General features: G+C 46.5%; 1 protein-coding gene across 1 annotated transcript in view; it reads right to left on the bottom strand.

Moving 5' to 3' along the window:
• The window catches only part of BEND3 (BEN domain containing 3), a 33,307-nt gene extending 11,176 nt beyond the window's left edge, over positions 1 to 22,131 (bottom strand). The window contains exons 1-3 of the mRNA XM_055535292.1: positions 22,008 to 22,131; positions 7,012 to 7,059; positions 5,063 to 5,265 (exon numbers count right to left, since the gene is read on the bottom strand). Of these exons, the coding sequence (XP_055391267.1) occupies positions 5,063 to 5,265; positions 7,012 to 7,048 (240 nt within the window). The 5' untranslated portion in view covers positions 7,049 to 7,059; positions 22,008 to 22,131. The remainder of the gene's footprint in view (positions 1 to 5,062; positions 5,266 to 7,011; positions 7,060 to 22,007) is intronic.
• Positions 22,132 to 25,294: the final 3,163 nt, after the last annotated feature.

Here is a 25,294-nt window from a genome sequence, read left to right as displayed (position 1 = left end):
AATGTTTACTGTTATAGTACGACTGTTATTAACAGTGCTCTTCCCAGCCAGAGCAGTGACAATACAATGGGCTTTTTATTGAACTAGTTGTAATGATTACTGCTGCTGCTGCTAAGTCGATTCAGTCGTGTCTGGGACTCTGTGCGACCCCATAGATGGCAGCCCACCAGGCTCCCCCGTCCCTGGGATTCTCCAGGCAAGAACACTGGAGTGGGTTGCCATTTCCTTCTCCAATGCATGAAAGTGAAAAGTGAAGTCGTTCAGTCGTGTCTGACTCTTCGCGACACCATGGACTGCAGCCTACCAGGCTTCTCTGTCCATGAGATTTTCCAGGCAAGAGTACTGGAGTGGGGTGCCACTGCCTTCTCTGTATTGATTACTCTTAACTATTAAATAGAGGAGAACTTAAGAACCTGAGTTAAGGAAGGTATAAGTAACTTAAGAACTTAAATAAAAGGAGAACTTTCCTCCCGCGTAACAGTGTAAGTCACTCACAGAAGGAATTCTTAGAGGTCTGTTTGCCCTAAAGGCTGGGCTGGAGGAGTCCAAGAAGCACAGGTGAGCTCGAGGTAGGGTTTCCGACTCTTTTCAGTTGTTTAGTTCTGCTATGGGGCAGAGAGCAAACGATAATTTTAAAAAGGAAGGAAGAAAGGAAAGAAACCACGTTACACACGTCAGAAATATGGAGAAAGGAAGGAATGGAGACGGTTGAAAATCTTTGCCCCTGAGGCAGCGTGTTAGGAACTGTGGTTTGTCATATGACCCATTCAGAAATGACGACACTGATTTGATAGATCAAGGCCAGCATAAAAGAGGGAGGGGAGGAGGAGTGTGAAAGACAGGAAGGAAAGAAAGAAAACAACAGAAAAGGTCAGAGGGCACTGCACACAGTCAATACATTCAAGAAGTTCTGTTCTTTCTCTGTGTCTATATATTTACATACAAATCCAAATATGTGAACCGAATGGCTCTGTCAGGTGGATTTACAACTGTTGAAAAGCACTGCCCTAATAAATTCAAAACTTCTTACCTGCTAATTCCTATAGATTATAAATAAGATTTTTAGCAATTTACTCACCATTAAATTTTACTGCACCAAAATAATTTTGGAGGTCCTACGGATTATGAGATTTACATGAGGTTTTACCAATGTAGAGAAATTTGAGTGTGTAATGCCAATTATTAAAGAAAATCATAATTATATTACAGCTGATTTTGGAAAGGGACAAGCAAAGGCTTTGTAACAAGCAATTCCACTAATACATTTAAAATAAGATTCTATGCAGAGAGGTTACCAGAAACTCACATGCCATGCAACAAGAGTACATATTCTTGAAGGGGATCTGCCTTCATTAATACTCGGAGTAGGAAATAAGCACAGAGAAAAGTTTTTGGGTGAACTGTCTGAACAAAACAAACAGAAGTAGTTTGACTCCCCCCACATTCCTACTGCAGGCAGAGGCCAGAGTCGATCAGAACTGGAAATCCCCCCAATAACTCTCACTAGTCAGCCTCATTAATAAAAATATTTCAGTTTCTACCAGGCATGTTAGAAACACTGCCATCAATACAAACATTTTTGGCTAACTTGCTTAAATAAAAATTAAGTTAGAGTCCCAGCAGAGGGCAATATTCCTCGCTCCCAGAGACCTTGGATACACAATTCAACATAGAACACGACACAAGAACCAAAGAGAAGGTCCTAAGATATGCCCACACTGAGGTTCTGTCCACTCACTGCTCCATTTAATTCCACAAACACTGCCAAGGTGACGATGGGCTGGCTGCATTTGCTGCTGCTGATAAAATCTCTGCTCAGCTGTCTAGGAGTATCAAGAAATCTTTAAATCTGTGCTACTTGGCACTGGTGTCTGGCTGACACCATTCCCAATTCTCCAAGGCTCATCTTCCAACCATATGGGAACTCTGCTACCCAGCTCAGGCTCTGCAGTACCAGATCCAATCGCACGTTTCATTCTTCTGCTAGCACTCAGACCCAAGCAGGAATGCCCGACTCTCTCAGGTGGAGAATCTGACTGATCAAGAAGTAGCTGACATAAGGTTACCAGTGAGGCACGAGCAGGTTATTAAGGGGGATCCCACATGTCCATGCCCAGTGACATCTTGGGGATTGGGTCACCACGGAGAGGCTCCCAGCACTGAGCATCTTCTTCAGGACTCCAAATGCAAGAGCAGTCACTGAATTCAGTTCAACGAAAGAGGAATGGCTAAATGGTGCCCAGAGAGTCAGCAAACTGGAACACCAAGAAAGCAGCATGCCTCCAGTGTAGGGAATTGAGGATTGATTGTGGCATCAAGGGCAGACCATGCAAAAGGACTCCTAGGGGGCTGGCAGCACCACTCACCTCCAGAAAATTGAGGCAAGGGTGACGCTTTTCACTTTTAATAGAATGTTTATCTTCATCATCATCATCCTTAAATAACCAGGTATAACTAGTGATAAGGAATGGATAAGCTGTCTACCACACAGAGCCAGTAAATAAATATTACAAGGCCCTGGGGACACAGGGAACAAGCAGTCTCTGCCCTCATGGCTTTTATCCTTTGGGTCATCCTTACACTGCTGACAGTGTATGCAAGGGTGAAGAACGCGCTAACGTGCCCCAAAATGAGAATCTGCGGGGATAAAGCAACTATAACGAGGGGAGAAGAGAAAGACCATAGGGATGGCCAAATATCAGAGCAGGAGCTCCTCACGGCATCTTACAAACACCCCACAATCCTCAGGGCCATCCGTGTTTAAGTGCAGTTCCAAATCAAGCAGGCGTGGGAGCGCTAGCCTCTCGGAGGCTCACTCAACTGGGAAGGGCCACAGTGCCTATCCGCTAGGGCTGCTGTGGAAACGACGACGAACCTCCAGCTGGGACCACGGTGAATGACGCTTAGGAGGTCTTCAGTACATTTGCACTGATTGAACGAGATGGCATTTCCACTCTCCAGTTGAAAAACAAACCACAGACACACTTTAGGATTAAAAACAAAGATATAAGGAACCCCAGGAGAACAAAGCTAACTTCTACCTGGCACAGGGCTCTTGAATATCACTCCCACTTCTGTGAACAAAAAGATGATTAGCAATAAAAATGCTGGCTACTCACCTCCCACATCTGCTGTATTTGGCTATGGTGCCTTTCCCAGCAGAAGCGCCAAATATGTCTTTATACAGCCTTTTGTTAAATTTTTGGAGGGAGGTTTTATTTTTCTTCTAAGCATTGTACTAAATGTCACTCATGAACAGGCCTTCAGCACTGATAGGGGTTTGAAGTGATGGACCTTTAGCATCAGGGCTGCCAATCAATTCCTCCCCTAGCCTTCACCCCCTTCCTTGGGGTTGAGGGAGAAGATGGAAGGTGCTCAGAATCAAGGGCGTTCAGGCCTGGGGTGTTTGGGAAGGCATCAGAAGGCCTCTCTTGGCAATTGCATGTCATTTTCCTCCTGATAAATGTGGAGGGAGGCAGCTGACCATAATGGGTGGTAGTTGGAGATGGGGGTTAGGGAGCAATAAATAAACCCTTCTGAAAGCTGACGTGGGGCAGGCTCTCTGCTGGGCTTGTCTCGATGCTCCACACAAGGAACCAATGAGGGAGCTGTGTCACTCCCATCACCAGAGGGACCTGAGTTTGGGAGCTCATAGTACCAGCCAAAGGCTCCATGGTGAACTCCCTCTTATCTGACTCCAGGCTCCGATCATTCTGGAAATGACCATTCCTGTGGGCTGGAACAGAGAAGGTGGGGCTCACCTCCTCGATATGGAGCAGGGTGCTGAGTGTTCTAAGTCACTCCTGACACCTCACACCAGCAACAAGGCTGCCCCACTGGCGTTCTGGCACTTGACTTCAACTTACGTGGAGGAGATACTAATTCTCTCATCACTGTTATATGGATTAAATGAAACAAGAAAAGGTATGTAGGGCTTCCCTGGTGACTTGGTAAAGAATCCGCCTGCCAATGCAGGAGACACAGGTTCCATCTCTGGTCTGGGAAGATGCCAAGGAGCAATTAGGCCCATGTGTCACAACTATTGAGCCTGTGCTCCTCAACCTGAAAAGTCCACACACAACTACAGAGTAGCCTCTGCTTGCTGCAGCTAGAGAAAACCCAGCACAGCCAAAATAAAATAAATAAATGAATGTAAACCTCCGTGTTCCATGATGTGGAATGCGGAGCAGTCCTCATTATAATGTAATATAAACATGGATATTGAAATCCAGTGAAAATCTTAAATCTTATGACTTTGCTAATTAAGAAAAAGGATAGTTTTTACTTTTCAAAGGCTCACTAAATCTCTAAAACCTATCAACTCCCAATCTGCTGTAGCATCTAACAGAGGAGAATTAAAACAAACCAAGAGCAACCCAGGGAGTCCCAGGCGGACACCCCATGTATGGGCTAATGACAGTGAGCTCTGAAGCTTGGGCTCTGTTGGAGAGACATGAAGAAGTTGAAATGCCTACCCGGGTCCCCAAAAAAGTGTGTTGGGGAGAGGGAGGGGAGGGGGCTGGAGAGCTTGGGGAGGGGGAGGGGAGGGGGCTGGAGAGCTTGGGGAGGGGGAGGGGAGGGGGCTGGAGAGCTTGGGAAAATGTTCTGCTAAGAGTTTAAGGTGTGATCTGGCTATCTGCAGTGAGGCTCTGCTGACCAGGCATTCTCATCTCCCAAACTCCCCTCTCTCCTCAGTTTTTGTGAATCTGTCTTGTCTCCCGTGGGAACTGCAGGCTGCTCGAGGGGACCACCATGACCAGTTTCATTTTCTCTCTCTCAGAATTCAGCCAAGTTCACTATAACCAGCAGGTGATTAGGAAATAAAGCAAATTTATAAAATAGGTAGGTTAGGGGTAATGGACATATTATAAAATAATTGTCCTCTTTACAAAAAGATTCACTGAACAAGCTCCCCGAATACATACAAAAGATGGACCTGATTTAGGAAAAGCCCTGCTGAGCCTCACTTGCTCCAGTAAGGTGCAGGCTATGTGAAATGTGGTAGGCTTTCATTAACAGTCCTTGCTGTCAACAAGTTCCTGCTTTCCCAGTAAGCCCTCACCTCAGGAATAAGCCGCCGCCTCTTCACGCTCGGGACTGAGTCCAGTGGGCCCTCGCCACCCAGGGGCTTTCTCTTGCTGGAGTCCTGGACAGCAGTGAAGACGCCATCCAGAGAGTGCTTCTCGGAGGACCTGGAATTCACTGAGCAGTCCAGGGCAGCATCTTCGGCCTCTGTCTCCACTTTCACAGTGTTGTTTTTTAGAACTGTGGCAGAGAAGAAATGGGGCTCAGTGGGGAGGCCACTGGGCAGTGCCTGGTTTAGCAGGGTCCCCAGGCACCAGGGTGTATGCAGCCACCTTTTGATATTCTCAAACAACAGTGTCAAGAGTAATAATCAATGAAACTGGCTTTCCAACCAACCAATTTATATTTCACACTAGTCATGCTATACACGGATATTATATTCCAAGAACATTCAGTTTAAAGCAGCTTTTAAAGTCTTTTCTTGGAGAAGGGAGAAGAGATGGAAGGAGAAAAACACGCTACTCTTTTAAATGGTGCTTTTAAAAAGTTACTCTGGAAAGATACATAAGATACCGTAAGTGTGAGTGGAGGATGGCAATCAGTAATGAGAGGAGACTTTTCCTTGATTTTTCATTGTGTATCTTTTAATACTGGGTTGGCCAAAAGGTTCGTTAAGTTTTTCCATAAGATAGCTCTAGTAGCTCTTAACTGTCTTTAATTTCATCCGAAGCAATGTTGTTAGACTGTACTGTGATAACTATCATATCAGTGTGCATTTAAAAAAAATCAAAATTGGTGAATTTTTGTGCAGCCATTTTAATATTGAAGATGAAAAGAAGAAAAAGCAACGTTTTCAGTATATTGTTTTATTACTTCAAGAGAGATAAAAACGCAAATGAGCAGTGCATGGAGAAGGTGCTGTCACTGATCAAATGCATGAAAAGTGGACTGCGAAGTTTCATGCTAGAGATTTCTCACTGGACAATGCTCCACGGTCATACAGACCAGCTGAAGTTGGCAGTGATCAAATCAAGACATTAATTGAGCACAATCAACATTATACCACTCAGGAGATAGCCAATATATTCCCAATACCCAAATCAAGCACTGAAAATCATTTTCTCCAGCTTGGTTATGTTAAATTGCTTTGATGTTTGGGTTGCATATAAGTTAAGTGAAAAAAAACCCTTGACAGCATTTCCAGATGCAATTCTCTACTTAAATATAACAAAAATGGTCCATTTTTAAAACAAATTGTGATGGGTGATGAAATGTGGATATTGTACAACAGTGTGGAACAGAAGTGATCATGGGGCAAACAAAATTAACCACCACCAACCACACCAAAAACATCTTCATCCAAAGAAGGTGACGTTATGTATATGGTGGGATTAGAAGGGAGTCCTCTACTACAAGCTCCTTCTGGAAAACCAATCAATTCCAACAAGTACCGCTCCCAATTAAACCAACTGAGAGCAGTACTTGACAAAAAGTGTCTGGAACTAGCCAACTGAAAATGCATGATTTTCCATCAGGATAATGCAAGACCTCATGTTTATTTTGATGACCAGGCAAAAACTGTTACAGCTTGTCTGGGAAGTTCTGATTCATCCTCTGTTTCACCAGACACGGCACCTTCAAATGTCCATTTATTTTGGTCTTTACAAAATTCTCTTAATGGAAAAAACTTCAATTCCCTAGAAGACTGTAAAAGGCACCTGGAATAGTTCTTTGCTCAGAAAGATAAAAAGTTTTAGGATGATGGTTACGAAGTTGCCCGAAAAATGGCAAAAGGTAGTGAAACACAGCAGTGACTATATTGTTCAATAAAGTTCCTGGCGAAAATGAAAAATGTGTCTTTTAGTGTTACTTTAAAAACCAAAGGAACTTTTTGGCCAATCCAGTAGTTTTGAACCACGTGAATATATCTTGAAAAAAGTATTAAGTTAAACTACTTTTTAAAAAGAGGCTTTTTTTTTTTTTTACCTTCTTCTACATCTTCACTGAATTCAGTTGCGTTCATCTTCCGTTCCACTAAAAGAGAAGACAAAGGCAAAGTCTTGACTTATTGTTTATTTTTTAAAATTTCACCCACCCATAAGAAATCCCCTTACCCTCCCAACCCTGGCTCTGGGTAACAGAAGGTTAAGTTGATATGACTCTGCAACATCAAGGAAAACTGCATCCTCTTGTTTGCAAACGCTCAGAAGCAGCCAAGCCTCCTGTGCACCTGCTGGGAGTTCTTCTCCAAGACTTTATGTGGGCAGAATGCATCTTAAAGCATCAACTGAGAGCCACTTATGGAATGAAAGGATCTGAGAAACTCAAGGCTTACAAAAGACCTCAGCTTGGATGATCTGTCAGTCCCTGCCTTAAACATCTAACCACAATGTGAAAAGGCTGACAAAGGTCCACAGCAGGCTGTGGAGCCTGTGAACCTGAGCTGAGGTCCTAAGATTCCAGGTGGTCCAAAAAGACCTGTGCCATCCATGAGGGTGGCCACTAGTCATGCGTGGCTCCAGAGGACTCGAAATGTGGCCAGTCCAAATGGAGATGTGGTGTTAAGATACATGCTGGATTTCAAAGACTCAGCAGGGCAAAAAGAATGTAAAATATCTCGTTAATAATTTTTATACTGATTACATGTTAAGATGATAATATTTCAGATTTGTTGGGCTAAGTATTAAAATTAATTTCACCTTTTAAAAAATGGCACCGAGAATAGTGCCATACATTATAGCACTATGTGAGTGCCACTAGAAAGTTTAAAATCGCACATGTGGCTTTCACTACTGTTACTGGATGATGCTGGTCTAGCCCTTTCTTCAGAAGCAAGAGGAGAGAGGCACTATGGGTTCTTAAAGCTCCTGAGCTCCATACAGTCTGGTCCAAACCACTCTATTTATTGATAAGGGAATGAGACTGGAGGGGTTGGCGGTACCTCCTTCGTATGGGCCGCAGGGTCTGGTGGAGAATCAGGGGCTGGTTTCCCTGCCCCAGCCGAAATGGAATGGACATCATGGTTAAAAGCACCATTACACCTTTGAGATTCCCCAAATGACGTAACAGCATGTCCACAAATCGGATAAAGTATAAATGAGGTAGTAATGTTGGAAAAGAATATACATGACAGCCTTTACTGATGACGTTGAGGAGTTGTGGTTCTTACCACTGGTGAAGCTGCCTGCAAGTACTCGGTGCCCATTCCAGTTAACTGGTCAGAGGGCAGCAGGCATAACTTCACGAAATTTATATAAGGAAGGGGGATGCCATCTACAAAGTTCAGTAAACCGTTCACCAAGCAGCTGTGGAATGGTGTGCAGTCCCGTTTTAGACAGGTCAATGGAGGGACAACCAGAGGATGACCTGTGCACAGGCTAACGACTTCAAAGGTCACTAAGAATAGCAATGCACAATGCATGGCACTGTTCTCAGTCATCACAATTAGCTCATGGCAGGAACAAGTGTCTTCATCTCTGTGTTACTAATTTTCAAAGGAATGAATAAGAAATTTTAAGATTTATTTGAAACTGAAATTACTACTTACTAAACTATCTACTATCTGAAAAAGACATGCAGGGAGATTGAGTGAATATAGACAGTGAGTCAGTCAACTTCAAGGGGCCAAGAACTACTTTACCAGAGCTGAATTTTTATCAAAGACAATCTCCACTGTATTCCAGGGAAATAAACTTCAAGTCTGGGTGTCTCTGAGGGGAGAGCTCCAAGTAGGTGGCGGGGCATCAGTACTCTTTTCAGACAGCAAGGTTGGCCAACGCTGGGTAGAAACTCAGGCCTGACTGGTAAGGGGCTTCTCAAGGAGATGAGAATGAGCCTCCCCGGCCCAACCTTGACCAAGACTGGGCTGCCACCTGCCCCTGGAAACCCTACCGCACCACCACAGAACCGGTCTCCTCAAGTGAGAAACAGCCAAACGGCGGAGGAGGAGAGAGTGCGGGGGCAGCCAGACAGGGCACAGTGCACAAAACCAATGACACTCTGGAGAGGAGAGGCAGGAATGAGAGAAGGTGGCACAAGGTTTATTTGGGGGTGGTGCAGGGTGGAAATCCACAAAGCCTCTCCGGCTAAGCAGAAAGCATGAAAAGGACAAGTGACTCCTAGAGGAAAAGAAAACAGGAGGTGATGAGAAAACCTGGCAGAGAATCACAGGTGCCGAGCAAAGATGGTCTGGATAGTTGACACTCCACTTCAGAGGAGCGGCAAATGTGGCAGTCCCCATGAGAGTGAGACTCAGTGAGCACCACCGTGCCACGCCGCCAGCTCAGCACCTGAATCCCGAGCTCCCCTGCTTCCCGAGGCAGAAGGCGATGAAGGAAGGGTACACACCTGAGCCGCCCGCGGGTGGCAGGAGAGCCGGAGGGGGCTGCGCAGCCTCACGGGTGAGGTGGGAGGCAGGGGTGGCGGCTTCCTGGGCACTCAGAGTGCATCTGCTTTGGAAAACATTTCCGTGTTCATTTATAAACCAGTGACAGATGCTAGATTAGCACAGAAGTCACCCAGAATGCAGTGTGGTGGGCCCCTTCTCTCCTAGACAGTGAAGAAGCCATGCTCATTGAGAAGCTGGGCAATGTCCCATCTGCAAGGCCTGGAAAACTAAGTGCCTGTGGCTCGTGTGCTGGGGAGTGAGGTGAGGGTCCCCGCTCACATCCCTGCCTGCAAACTTGGGGCCTGGTGCTGCCCGGCCACTTCATGTGGCCTCCATCTCACCCTGAGCGATTTCAGTCCCAATTTTATCAATAAAAAATACCAAGGGCACTCACCTTCAATATTGACCATTTTTATTTGTCAGTCATACTTCAATGAAGCTGAAAAATTATTTTTATGTCCTTCTGATTACAGAAATAAAGAATTTGACTACTGCAAGGGGAAGCAAGTACTTGATCACTGTCACGCGGCTAATAGGTGGTAGAATTAGGATTCAAACCAAATCTGTGTATATCTCCAGTCAGCCACCGTGAGAGGGAATAGTAGAATTTGCATTCTTCTGTTAAGATTCTTCTGATGAACACCGAGGGCAGTTTCCAGCCTTGAATGTCTCTGACCGCTAGCATCTGGAAATCTCCTTTCACCTCCATGTCACTACCAGGAAGACAAGGCTGCTCTGTGCTTATACAGACTCCATAATTTGGAAGTATTGACAAGAAGGATGGGACGTGTGGGTCGCTTCCGGGTATTCCAAGCTGACGTACAGACAGCGCATCAACACCATCCCATCCCTCCACTTCCTGGTCACCTTCCAGATGAAGGTCACAAGGCTGTGCATCCTGGGCGGACATTAAACACCCGCATGCCAAGCATGCCGCAGAAATTCCTTTCGATTACACAACTATAGGTTCTGTAAGAGCTGCCCACTTCTGCAGCGTCCCCCACCAGGCTGCTGGGATTACAATCTCCTTTGCCTGCAAGTCTTTGGAGCATTTGTTTTACCATTCTCTCCTTCTCAAAATCTTCTTATCCCTTCACCACGAATCTCAAAATGTGAGACAGTCTAACCATGCATCCCCGTGTCCCTGAAAATCAGCTTCTCCCCTAGAGGTGCCTGTTCCATGTTCCTGACCAAGCCCAGGGGAACACTGAATCGAGCAAAAGGGGCGTGTGTCACTTACTGCTGCCTCTAGTTAAAACGCACAGGCCCTAAGACACGGATGACCTCTGGGAGGGTAACTCTCAAACAGGACTAATCTCCAGTGAAGTCAAGTCGCTCAGTCATGTCCAACTCTTTGCGACCCCATGGACTGTAGCCCACCAGGCTCCTCCATCCGTAGAATTTTCCAGGCAAGAGTACTAGAGTGGTTTGCCATTTCCTTCTCCGGGGGATCCTCCTGACCCAGGGATTGAACCCAGGTCTTCCGCATTGCAGGCAGAGACTTTACTGTCTGAGCCACCAGGGAAGCCCAATCTCCAGTAGTTACTCCATTTAGTGAAAATGCTAGTTTTTTGTTTAACCAAATAGCCTAGAAAGCCTCAGGTGAGGTGACCATCACTGGTAAAGAAAGGTTTTAAACACTGCACAACTCGTAGCAGTATACATAGAGTATATACAATTTTGTTAGAATATCCAATAGTCTTTATCTTTCTTCATGGAGTGAGAGGATAGTGTAACCCCAAATGTTTAAGAAACAACAGGATGCTTGAGACACTCAAATACCAAATTACAAAGGATAAGTTGCTTAAATTGGCTACATAAATGCAGTAGCCCTGGGAGGCCTACCTCTGGGCTTCATGCTGGAAAAATGGCTGAATCTGCCTCCTGCCTATCCTGGCTGGGAGCTGGAAGTGAGGGCGGAACGAGACAAGGGGCGGGCGGAGCAGTGGGAACCAGTCACTGGTGTTTCCAAAGAGCCAGTTCTAAGAGATCCCACAAACAAGTGGAAAAGCAGAAAAGACTTACCAATTATAGATAACTGCACTTTATAAAGGGAAGATACTTAAAGTCTTCTTTTCTTTTGACTAGATACACATGCATCCGAAAATTCAAAAGGTATAAAAGGACATTGGTTAAAAAAGCTCCCTGTTCTCCAGTCACCAGGTTATTAGTCTCTTGGAGGCATCTCATTGGTTTTCCTGGGTTTTTCCATAGACACTCTGTACCAGAGGGTCTCAAAATGGGACGCGAGTTGCCTGCACGGACCGCGCGTCTCTCCCAACTCCAGCACTAGTGGAGTCAAGCTGGTAACTTGCAGTTGTCGGTGGCGGGAACTTACACCATGGAAACTGACACTTGTACAAACCTTGGGTTCTGGGCTTTTTTTTTTTGTCCTTTTTGGAGAGTCTGTTTATCAGCACATCCAAGGCCCTTTCACAAGGTCCATGAAATCAAAACTATTTTCATTACACTGGGGTGCTGTTGCCTCCTTCATTTCACAGGTGTGCTACATGATACTTTATTATGCAAAAGATTGAATACAGAGGCAGATATAAAACCTCTGCAGTCTTCGATTAAGTCTGATACTAAAGAGATTTGCAAAAGATGTAAACAATACCACTTTTTCACTTATTTTCTTTGGAAAAATAATTTTTTTCCCATAAAAAAATAGTATCGACATTAATTCATGATCCCCTGGAGAAAGGAATGGCAATCCATTCCAGTATTCTTGCCTGGAGAATTCCATGGACAGAGGAGCCTGGTGGGCTGTAGTCCACAGGGTGGCAAAGAGTGGGACACGACTAAGTAACTAACACTTTCACTTTTCACTTTTTTGGTAATGGATTTATTTTGGTTATTTTTCAGTGAATTGGTAAATAAATATTTAAACTTTTTTTTTTAGTTTCTACCACGTAAATATTGACAGGAACTCATATAAACAAAAGTTCTTTGGGGGTCCTCAATAATTTTTAAAGGTAAAAAGGGATCTTGAGACTAAAAGGTTTAATATCCTTGTTCCTTGCTTCTTTGGCTTAATGTATCATGAAAATCTCTGTATCACTTTTTATTTTAGTTTAAATTCCCCTAGAAGCAGGTTTTGATGCGAGGATTTGGAAAGAGTCGTTTCTTTGGGAGAAGACAGAGAAGGGCTGAAAACCAGTAAGGGGGCCTGTTAATGGGCTTCTGGTGGGTGAGCTCCTGACTGAGGACAGCACTGAGGTGCTAACAGAAATGTCCAACAGGGGTGTGGTGTGAGCTGAGGGGCTCCCCAGCTCACCTGGGCACTCCTGGAAAGTGGAAGCCCTACTATGCTATTCCCTTCCACCTCCTCACCACACTGCCCAGTGCTCTGCCACTCCACAAAGACTCAATGCAAAAGACAGCTGCCTACACCATGGAAGAGGCTATGCTAAGAGCTCTACTAAGTGGACATAAGCTAACAAGCCTGGGAGGCAGACACCCTTCTTAGGCTCATTTTAGAAGTGAGGAAACTGAGGCAGAGTTTCAGAGGCAAATGGGGCCTCAGAAATCATCTTGGGTGGCTCAGTGGTAAAGAATGCAGGAGACACGGGTTCGATCGCTGGTCCGGGAAGACCCCACATGCTGTGGAGCAACTGAGCCTGTGCGTCGCAACTACTGAGCCTGTGCTCCAGAGTCCAGGAACTGCAACTGCCGAGTCCGCTCACCCTAAAGCCTGTACTCCGCAACAAGAGAAAAGCCCATGCAGCAGTGAAGAGCCAGTACAGCCAAAAATAAATAAATAAAATTATTTTTAAAAAAGAAATCATCTTGTTTAATAGGTGTGATACCCAAGGCTCAGAGAGGTTAGTTAGTAGCATGCTCAAGATCCTGTGTCGGGAGTCGCTCCCAGGAGCCCTGTGCTTTAGCGGTTACACTCCCCACTGAGTGATGGCTGCTGGTGGGGTGACTGCCCTCTGTGCAGAGGGGATCGACCGACCGTACAGCTTTTTTACAGGGATTGAAGCCAACACAGGGTAGATATGGGAGGGCTGGGGGATGAAGACGGAGCTCTGGGAACTTCTTTTGGGAGGGGATGATGGGTAAACACCAGATGATAACAGGAACAGGAAGGAAAGAGCAGTCAGAACCTCAAGGTTAGAAGATATTACATTGAAGTTTCTATAACAACCATAACTCCCATCTAATAAACACAGGCCGCATGCCACAGTTGTGTAGAAGACCACTGGTGCTTACAATTTTGTGACCTGGATACAAATAATTTTAAATTGATATATACTTTCAAGATTTCTCCCCCCACTTTGGGGGAAGAAATAACATTAAAGTACATGCTTGAAGAAAGTATTTGCTTTGGAAATAATGCTGCCAATGTTTAAATGGGTATATCTTGATCTTCTTCATCACTTTCAGCTCCTAAAGACCTATAGCCAATCTTGCTGTCACTGAGAGCCCCACACACTTGACAATTATGATAGGAAACAAGCAAAGGTCAGAAGAGCAAAGAACCTGGGCTGGGGGTCTTTAACTCGAGCTGATCTCAGGTTAAGCACAGACAGGAACTCTAGTGTCAGGCTGAGGAGATCCTGGGGCAGAGTAAGCCCCCTGTAACTGCAGTCATTACTGGGGGTGGTTTAGTCACTCAGTCGTGCCCAACTCTTGTGACCCCATGGACTGACCGGTAGCCCTGCCAGGCTCCTCTGTCCATGGGATTTTCCAGGCAAGAATACTGGAGTGGGTTGCCATTTCCTTCTCCAGGGCATCTAATTACTCATAAATTCACAAAAAGCTGCAGAAAAAATGGAAGGAACAACAAACTCAATATGACCTGGATTGAGACCACCTTTGATCACTACTGTTACTTCCAATATACAAAGTTAGAAAGTCAACTGCTAGACATTTTTCCCAACATGACTTCTAAACCTCTACTGACAGGAAGAACTGAGCATTAAATTAAGTGTAAAGATTCAAAATCAATTGTTCATCTCAGCGCCACATAGTCAATAACAACATACTTCAAAGTTCAGTGGGGATATCTCTATAATCAAAAAATGCCATAAAGCAGGCAGAAGAAAACATTCCAAAATGTTAATTACCTCCAATTAGGATGATTATGGAAAATTCCCTTCTTCAGTTCCCTCTACTTTCCAAACATTCTACAATGAGCATGCAATTCTTTGAAACTGAGACTTTTTTTAAAATAAAAAATAAGAAGTTTTGCAATCTTCACTGCCTAGCCATGTCATATTCTAAGTTATATCCATAACAGCAACAAGCTAAGAACATAAAATCAAATCCATTCAAGCACTGAAATGACTGATGCTCTAAGAAACAATACAATAACTGACAAACTAGTGCAGACCCTTCATTTTGTAACTGTCCCTGAATTACTGACTCTGAAAGTGTAAAAAATTCCTCAGTATGGAGTATGCGGAAGATCAGAAAAAAGTCTCATCTCAAAAGCCCAGGTGTGAACAAGAAGGTGAAAAGATCAGCTTTGAACACTAAGGAAATATCGTTTCCTTGTGGGTATATTACAGGCTTCATCAGTTCATTGCATGATATGTGGGAGTGTTTTTCGAAATAAGTCAAATCCATTCATGGGATGGGGAAAAAAAACCCCCAAGCCTGGACCAAGTACTCCGGATCAGGGACCCGGGCTGAGCGCTGAAGTCAGGGCATTTAGAGAGTCTGTGGTTGTCCAGGGAAGCACCTTAGCAATTCTCCAGCCAGGCTTGCTGGGTTCCTGCTTTCTGGATGACGGCTGGCCCCTTCGGGGTTCTCTCAGGTCTGTGCCTGAATACCTTGGGAGACTTCTTACCCACACTTGGAGCCCTCCTTCTCTGACTTCTCAAAACCAGTCTAAACTGGGCAAGTCAGGGACCTGCTCCAGGGGCCGTGGCTCCAGGGTGAAGCAGCAAGATGCAAAGCAGAGAGGGGAGGGGAGGTCTGGGGAGCTGAGGAGTGGCTGGGCCACAGAAAAAGGAAGGAGTGTGCCGAGGTCACCAGCTCAAAGTGTGTAACAAGGAGTCACGTGAGAATCTGCCAGAGAGGTGGGGTGGTGGGGTGTCTTTGTTAGGAGTTGGATGCAAGACCACAGCAGAGCAAGCAGGGGGCACCTGGCTTGGAGGTCCCTTGGCAAAGCCCTCTGCTTGCACTGGATCACTGGGCTCTTGGGTTCTTCCCTAAGCGCCCCACAGGTTTCCAAAGGAAAATGTCCTCCAGGGCCGCCCCCAGGGGCTGGGAGTCACCTGAAGTGCCTCATTTGAGAGACTCTAGCCCAGGCTAATCAGAGGCGCCGGAGACTTGTGGCTGCCCGAGTCACACAGGACAAGCGCCAGGCCCAGAAATGGGAAGTACTTGGGCTTCCTGAAACCTCGACGTGCAAATCCCGGCCAGCTGACTCAGAACTCTGCTCCACCGCCTCGGAAATGTCCATAGGACTTAGGACTCGCCTCACAACGAGGTTTGTCCCCAAGACCTGGCCCAGCTGTGTACCCTCAGGCTACCCTGGAGCAAGTCCTCCTGACCTCCATTCCTGTTTCTGGAAGGAAAGTGAGGCGAATTCGCACTCCCCCAGGGCCTCCTTGAGAATCTGAGACCCAGAACAGGAGTGATAAGAGCCTGAGACTTCCGGGACAGTGGCTGTGCAGCCCCGCCACAAAGGGAGAACAGGCCCAGACCATTTCAACGGTGTTATCAATGAAATACATGCCAGGATTTAAACGGTTTATACTTCAGGCTTCCCAGTGGCTCAGAGGGTAAAGAATCTGCCTACAATGTGGGAGACCTGAGTTGATCCCTGGATCAGGAAGATCCCCTGGAGGAAAGCATGGCAACCCACCCTAGTATTCTTGCCTGGAGAAGTCCATGGACAGAGAAGCCTGGCAGGCTAGAGTCAATGGGGTCAGAAAGAGTTGGACACGACAGGGACTAAGCACAGCACCTGCTGTTAACGGAAAGCCACATGATCTGACTTTGTGAAACCTCCCCATTGCAGGTCACACTGATTTTTAAAAATTAAAACATAGAAAATGACAGGGGTGGGATGCGGTGGAGGTTCAAGATGGAGGGGACATATGTACACCTGTGTCTGATTTACGCTGATGAATGGCAGAAACTAACACAATATTGTAAAGCAATTATCCTCCAATTAAATTTTTTTTTTTTAAAGGAAGACATCAGCTAACATTCATGTAGCACTGGCTCCAAGGGCTAAGTTTTATACATTCACCTGTGCAATCCTGGCAAAAATCCTCTTACTTCACAGGCGGAGAAGTGGGAGGCAGCAGGCTGTGCCTCCGTTGGAGTGCTCCAGAGAGTAAGCCGAGGGAAAGAGGTGGGGTGGACTCATGCTGGTTTTCCAGCAAGAGCTGGGACTAAAGGGGGCTCAACCATCCCTGCTTGGCTTTCTCCCTTCCTTACTGAGCACACATCTATAGGCTGGGCTCAAATGCAGAAGCAAGTCAACAGGCCAAATGGGTCTTTGGATTACCAAGTACAGCTGATCAGTACAGCTGATGTGGAAGAAAATGAACTCCCTACTAAACTTCAGGGGCAGACGACCTGGGTTCTATCTAACCCTGGCTTCACCTACGTTTAGCTTCTACAGCTGGGCAAGAGGCTTACACAACCAAGCCTTGGTGCTTTCTTCTGTAAAAGGAGCTGCACACCACTACCTTACCTCCTAGACTCTGTGAAAACTACAGAGGAGAAAGTGCCTGGCACACAGCAGTCAGTAAATGTTACTTAATATAAAGTCTTTTTTTTTTTTTCTTAAAGATGCGTTAAGCACATTTTAATAGTGAATATTTTTAATATTTTTAAAAATTAAAATGGTTTGAAACTTTGAAAAAGTTTGGTAACGTTTCTTTCAAATAAAAGAAAAAAGAAACATTACACTGGAAAGGAAGAAATCAAAATGCTCTCCCTAAGGACAGGAAGAATGTTCCCATGCCACCCACCCTTGCTGGGCTCAGTCTCTGGGTCTGCAGGGATGGCTGGGAGCCTTGGTGCTCTCAGAACCCGGCCCTTTAGGCAGTGGCATCCTGCCCATGGGACTTGCAGGACATGTTTGTAATTTGTCTTTATTTTTAGACACATCTGCAAATGCAGTTTGAAAAATACCAGTCTTCAGAAAACCAGGGCAATTTCCCCCTCGAGTTTTTCTAAAGCTGTAATTGTCGCGTCCCTCCTCCCTCTGTCGGAACACAGCCTCATCCTTCGGTGCACAGTGAAGGGTGACCTCACAGCCTGCGAGGCGGCGTCTCACCCTTCAGACACTGCATGTGCTGAGTGTGACTAAATGTGACGTCTTTCTCAGCTGAGGGCTTCTGCTTATTAAGCCCTCCCTGGCCTCACAAAGGACTGGCTACCTTCTTCGACATCAGTGGTAGGAGGTGTCAGACTCTGCTTTTAACTTTAACCTTGGCGTCCAGAAACTGGGGTCAAGGAGAAAAGGAAGGCCAGCATATCCCAGCAGCCACCCACGTGACGGACTGGACAATGGTGACTAACTTTCCTAGAGATATAAGCAGTTTCCTCTATACTTCCCACTTTTACCAATGTGCCGTCTTGTGACCACATGAGCTAATTACTAAACCCCCACATTCCCAGCCTCCCTCCTTCAGTTTACTAGCTCCATGCTCAAACCAACAGCCCCTGGCAAACAAGAAAAGAACAACTGAGCAATCAGTGCCTTTACAGATACCAATGCAATGGTGTTTCACTGGCCATTGATACCTGAAAATCAGATGAGAGGAGAGGAGAGGAGAGGAGAGGTGGCGGTTAGTAGAGAACAAAAACCTTGTAAGGGCTGATTTTAAGAACAGCCAGCCTTCCAATCTGTGGGTTCCTAACCCGAGGATATGGAGGATTTACTGTAACAGACTTTGAGCATCTGGAGATTTGGAATCTGAAAAGGGCCCTGTATCCAATTCCACACAAATATTGAGAGATGGCTGTACATGTGTTTCAGGTAGAATTAAAAATGGAGGAAGAGGGAAATATAACTGCCATACGACCCAGCAATCCCACTGCTGAGCATACAAACCGAGGAAACCAGAATTGAAAGAGACACGTGTACCCCAATGTTGACTGCAGCACTGTTTACAGCAGCTAGGACATGGAAGCAGCCTAGATGGCCATCGGCCGACGACTGGCTAAGAAAGCTGTGGGACATATATGAAATGGAATATTACTCGGCTATTAAAAAGAATGCATTTGAAATCAGTTCTAATGAAGTGGATAAAACTGGAGCCTATTATACAGAGTAAAGTGAGTCAGAAAGAAAAACACCACTACAGTATATTAACACATATATATGGAATTTAGAAAGATGGTAACGATGACTTTATATGTGAGACAGAAAAAGAGACACAGATATAAAGAACAAACTTTCGGACTCTGTGGGAGAAGGCGAGAGTGGGATGATTTGAGAGAACAGCACTGAAACATGTGTATTATCATATGTGAAACAGATCACCAGTCCAGGTTCCATGCATGAGACAGGGCGCTCAGGGCCGGTGCACTGGGACGACCCTGAGGGATGGGATGGCGAGGGAGGTGGATGGGGGGTTCAGGATAGGGGACACATGCACACCCATGGCTGATTCATGTCAATGTATGGCAAAAACCACTATAATACTGTAAAGTAATTACCCTCCAATTAAAATAAATTAATTAATCAAAAAATATATAAGTTGAGTAAATGGAAAAAAAAAAAAAAAATGGAGGAAGAGTATGTTACCAGGTGAGCTGCTGAGAAAATTCAGCTGTAAAACAACTGTGTGGGACTTCCCTGGCATTCCAGAGGTTAAGACTCCATACTTCCAATGCAGGGGGTACAGGTTTGGTCCCTGGTCAGGGAACTAAGATCTTGTAAGGTGCAGCCAAAAAACAAATAATTAATTAAAAAAGAGAAAAACAACAGTTTGTAAAATGTCTGATCATTCAGTGACTAATATACCAGGCATTAATACCAGTCCAAGTGAAATTGCACCACTCCTGTTTGACACATTGAAGGCCTGATGCCAGGGTGGAGAGCCCTTAGCTAGACATGTGCATGTCATGTGTGGCAGCTCATTCCAGAAACCACCACAAGAGCCTGGACTGAAATAATAATCCTGCAAGAGATACTGGAACATGAGAAGGGGAAGAGTCGCTGTTCAATCTGCCAAGGAAAGAACAGCAAGGTAATGCTCACAAAGCACATATTTTATGTGTGTGTGTCTGTGTGTGACTTTAAATTTTATTTTTTTTAATTACCATACAGCAAAATTTACTCTCTGGTTGAGGGGGGGGAGGGCATACAGTTCTATGAAAGGTAGCACAGATATACGTATCCCTGTAGCCACCATCAACAGAATACAGAAAAGTTCCACCATCCCAAAAGCTGATTCTACAAATAATTCCCCCAAACTTGTTTTAGCCAATAATAGGCACAATGAATAACAGGGGAGGAACCATAATTTGTCATCAAAATTAAGAGCCAGGAAAAACAAACACACAACACTCCAACCTCCCATACACTGAATTTTTTTTGCTGGTTTACTAGCAGCCTTCATGTGTCTCTACATTATAAAATCTGAGGTCTTTACAAGCCACATCCCTCTATTTTTTCACCGTGGAATCAATACAATTCATAAAAACATGCTATTTCTTGTTGCTTCAGGGCTTTCCAGACAAGTGGCTGGTGGGACATTCCTGAAGGAGATTTAAAATTTCACCTAATCAAACCACTGTTAGGGTAGATTCCAGTTCTTTTCTTCCTAATTATTAGACATTCTCCTCTTCTTTTGCTCACTTAAGGGATGCTTAAAAACTCAGAAGTTTCCAAGTGGGTAAAGTAAATGTGTCTAAGTGGTACCTTTAACAGACTACTGGGATGCTGACCAGCTTGTCTACTCGGTCCTAAATGGTCCTGCTTTCGGAGGTTACTAATGCTTTGTGCATGATGGGAGATGGGAAGGACATAAAACTTTGTTAAATCCCTTCAACAAGGAGATGGCCTCTATGGCAATATCTACGTTCAGTTGTGGAGTTGTTATGTGATAGATATTTTAAAGGCTCTGGTTTTTCCATCAATTTATTTCAAGGGCCATGAGCATGCCAGCCAGCCCACTAATAGTAACAGGATACACTGGTCCTCTTTCTCCTGGAATCCAAGAGGTTCTCCGTATTCATTTAGCAAAACTTTACTGAGCACCTACTAAGTTATCAGTTCTTAGGTTAGTGGCTGGGGATGTAAAACTGTTAAGACATAAAATCTCACGCAACCTCAGTACTGAGGTAAGGGACATGAAACTGGAAACTAAGGATGGATGGTTTAAAAGGAGGGTGGGGGAGGAAAGAAAAACCAAAGGGGGTGGGATTGGGAGTGTGCATAACAACAACAAAAAAAACCCCTCCACAGTGTCAATCCTTCTGGGACAACAGGAGCCAGCCCCAGCCCGAGAATTCACTTCCTTGCCTCAGTTTCCCACAGCCTCAGCTTTCGGGCACTCCACGTGTTGCCCCGTGGCACGGGGAACAGTTAATAAGTTACAAAAGTTACGTTAAGAAGGTGAACTTGAACGTTTCCGACGCTGAAGCGCACAGCCCTCTTCCGCACATCCTCTCCCAGTTGGCATTTGAGTGTACAATTCTTCCAGACAGGCCACCTGAGCACTCAAATTCCTTTACCTCTGCAAAAAACCTTGGGAAAAAACGTTTCGGCACGCAAGACCCTGACGGGCACTGCAGCACAACTCACGGGCGCAGCGTGCACAAAGTCTGCGTGGGAATCACGTTTACAAGAAAGAGGGAGGGGGAGGTCACGAGGGGCGGCCGGCCGGGAAGGCCTCGCGCCAGCCAGGCGCACGCCCAAGGCGCCGGGCCCGCCTCCAGCTCCCGGGCAGCGGGAACCGCGAACCGCGCCGTGGACGGCCCGGGAGGGAACGCTGCGCCCCCTGGCGGCGGGGCCCGTCCCTGTCCGCTGTCGGCCGCCGGCCGTCGCCGCCGCGGGCCTGCCTCGCTCCATTTGCTGACTCCGGAGGCAGCGTCCCTCCGAGCGGCGGCTTCTCGGGCCTCCCGCTCCCTGCTCCGTATCTTCCTCCAGTCCCCGCCCCCTACTCCTGCTCTGACACCCCCCTTCTGCACGCCGAGCCCGTTCCCAGCCGCAGCCCGGCGGAGCGCGGACACCGAGTCCGCCGCTGGCTTCGCAGAGCCTTCCGGCGGCCCCGGCCGCTCCATCGCGGCGCCCGGCGGGGGTGCGAGGCCGGCGCGCGGCGCGAGTGGGGCGGTGGCGGCGCGGACTGTTCCACTGCGCGTTCCCCCCCGCCCCCGCGCGGCGCGCGTGCTCCCCGGAACGCCATGGAGCCGCCGCGTTCCGAGCGGGCACAAAGGGGCGCGCGGCACAATGGGCGCGGCGAGCCCGTGGGCGCCCGGCGCCCGCTCCGGCGACTCGGCCCTGCGCGGGGGTGGGCGCCCCTCCCGCCGAGCGCTCTCCGGGCAGCCCCCCTACGCGTCCCCTCCCCTGCTCCCGCCCCCCACCCCGGCATGGATGTTGCAGCCACTAGCCCGTCCGTCTGCTCCGGAGCCGCCGCCACCGCGCGGCCGGCTTGAACCGCCCCGCACTTACCTGGGACACGAGTTCTGTACTTTGCAGAGCGGGCCCGCGCCGAGTTGGGGCGCCACGTGGGGGGTAGGGGGAGCGCGGGGCTGGGGAGTGGGGGCCGCGCGCGGAGGGCCAGGCCGGGGCGGCCCGAGGAGTTGCTGGGGGCAGCGGGCGGGCGCCGTGTATTTTCCCCTCTCTTTGTGTGTGTCCGTGCGCTGCGCTCTCGCGTGACGTGACGGGACTCCGTGTGTCATTTCCGCACAAGGACACAGGAGCCCCCGCTGCAGTGGAACCACAACCCCTCCGCCCCCACCCCCAGCCCGCCCCTCCCCCTCAGCGGGGCACACGCGGGACCGGCGGCGGCGCTCGGGCGTGAACGGCCGCGGCAGGGAGCTGGGGCGCGCACTCCGGGGACCCGGGCGGCCCAGCGCGCTCATCCGGTGCCGCGCCGCTCCACGTGGGCCCGCGCCCGCTGCCCAGGGCGGGGGACGGCGGCCGCGCACCCACGGTGCGCCGGGCCAGCGCTGGCTAACAATGTACCCTGCACATCGTGTGTTCTCCCCCCGCGACTCATTTCTCTAAAACGTGGTTTCTCAGACCCGAGGAGTTTGACCTGAAAAGCCTCTTTTTCTACTTTTTTTTTTTTTTCCCCCTCCGCGGATCGGCGACTGTGCGGGGCGCCTCCCTCCGCGCTCGCGCCTTTCCCGCATTTTTTGGGATCTCGGCCGTGGCCCTGTGCCCCCCGGGCGAGTGTTCCCTCGTCCGTTGGGCACAAAGACTTCGGGGCGCGGGGACCCTAGTGGCCCCCGCGGAGCCTGCATGGAGTCTGGCGGGCCGCGGGAGACTGACCCCGGCGCTGGGAAACACTGGCTCTGGCCACTCCCCCAGTAGGGTGGCCGCCCTCTCTTGTAAGTCTAAGAGCTAAAATCTGCCTTCTACTTGTAACCCGAAGTTTTGAGGTTTGAGGCTGCGGAGTCTGAGATTCATAAGTGCGCGGGCTCACAGACCCACATGCCACAGACAAACCCACGGGATAGCTGCGCCGAGCGCTTAAAATAGAAAAACACGAGTCACCAACTCAATAAAGGCTCATTCTTTCTACTCCTGACTCCCGGACTGGAGATTCCAAGTTGATAAATAACGAAACCTACCCCTCGGGTATTTTCTCAAGTCTCAATGACTTCAAGGGGTGTGGTGTGTGAGGGTCAGGGAAGCCCAACCCAACATTTAAGCCACGTTTATATTTAAGGCAAACAATGAGAATGTAAAATTTTAAAAATCCTTTAATTTGCGGGTCGAAGAAAGTATAAAAAGAAAAATGCAAATGATCCCATCTGCTGCTCACAGCTGACTGGCTGCAAGGGAGGACCATGTGGCCCGGCCCTGCGCGGTCAGTGAATTGGTAGAATAGATTTTAAAAAGAAGGCATATGCTGGCTCCTTGCTGCCCGGGCGCGGGGAGGGTTTGAATTAACGTATAGTTTTGCATTACGTATCCTCTTCCAGACCGCTCCAACTGGGAATTTAGCAATTATGCAAGTTCTTCCCCTTTGGGTTTGAAATCTATAGGCAAGTGGTTATCTAAGACCTTTGAGTTTCTACGTGGAACATTCTCGAACTGATTTTGAAAAGTCAGTACTAATTGCTATGCAAAATTAGCAAGCAGCAGGGAGAACCTAGCCCTGCGTCCAGGGGGTGTTTTATAAAAGAATCCATACGTGCTCAGTGTCATTCAAAAGAGGATGATGAAAAGAATGGGGCCGAGATAGCAGCCCTTCAAATTCAAAAGACTTGAGTCGCCCTATCTACATTTAAAATAGGGCGGAGGGAGAAAGGGAGGAGGACCGCTTGGGGCAGAATGGTTAATTTATACATTCCCTGAAGACAGAATGGAGGCACTTCTATTTCTGCCGGGAACTTGACTTTTAACATTCGCACATTAAATAACATGTATGATATAGTACATTGCTTGACTTAGTTAACATATAGCAGTTTTAGTTTCACCTTCAATTTAATGTGACAGTTATAATTAGAATTTAAAAAGTATAAGTTGCATTTCATTAATTCAGTTTTCTAGGGTTTCCCAGTGGAAGAGTTAGGAAGAATTAAGAGTATCATTTAAGCTCACTTTGCATTTTTAAACCACTTTACTTAGTGCTTTAAAAATGTAAAATGACCTTGTTACATTTTTACAAAGGGGACTAGATGGAATTTGTTATAGGATATATCTATAGCCAATCATTAACAGGTATTGGAGGAGAAATTAAATAATACATCAGTGGAAATAAAATAATTAAAAATGAACATTTCCTTTTCACATTGTTCAGAACCAGAAGTTTTGTGAAATAACAATAATTCTATAGCATCTAAAGCAAGCAGCGTGCTTAACTGATACAAACTGACTTTTCAAAACATAATCTCTCAGGAAACTACAAAGTGACCTTGAGTATTATTGTAAATTATGTATCTTAATTTGCATAACTGGATGAACATTGCTACTTAAAGTAAGCTATTCCAAATGAGTTGTTAGCAAAAATGGAAGTTACTGCAGTGTGGGAAAGGAAACTACCTACCTTCAAATGGTTTTGTATGTTTATATGAATTTCTTTTTTTTTTTTTTTAATAAGGAGAAAAAGCAGGACAAAAGTTTTTTTTTAAAGGTAAAAGCATGCATTGGAGTTGTCGTCTTCCAGTTGTATCTTAGAGTCTTTGAAAAACAATATTTTTGAAAGTGCTATTGGATAAATGTAATGCCTTATGAAAAAATATGAATAAACATGGAGTAAGATGGGGAGAAGGGCTTCCTTGGTGGCTCAGTAGTAAAGAATCCTCCTGCCATTGCAGGAGATACAGGAAATGCGGCTTCTATCCCTGAGTCGGGATTATCCCCTGGAGAAGGAAATGGCAACCCACTCTGGTATTCTTGCCTGGGAAATCCCAAGGACAGAGGAGCCTGGTGGGCTATAGTCCATGGAGTCAAATAAAAGTCAGACATGACTTGGAGACTAAATAACAACATGAGGAGAGGAATGAGGTTTTAAAAAGCACAATTCTTGCCTTTAAAAAGCACAATTCTTGATGTAATCTTAAGAAGTCAGCAGGAGTGACTGCTAATGATTCATAAGGATATGTATAAAGACCTGAAAAAAATAAAAACCTTAGATTTAGAGGTCTGCTTGATTGGAAATTTCTTCATTAGAAATGCATTTTTCAAGATTTCAAATTAGAGCTGCTACAATTGATCTAATGAATGCATTTCCAATTTTACCTGAGTAAAAGGCAGCAGGGAGTAAATTGGCTACTTGGCCATAC

This window comes from Bubalus kerabau, chromosome 9, assembly GCF_029407905.1.
Source record: "Bubalus kerabau isolate K-KA32 ecotype Philippines breed swamp buffalo chromosome 9, PCC_UOA_SB_1v2, whole genome shotgun sequence".
In the NCBI taxonomy this organism is placed as follows: Eukaryota; Metazoa; Chordata; class Mammalia; order Artiodactyla; family Bovidae; genus Bubalus; species Bubalus kerabau.
The sequence above is the reverse complement of the archived record's forward strand: the minus strand, read 5'-3'. Positions and strand labels throughout refer to the sequence as shown.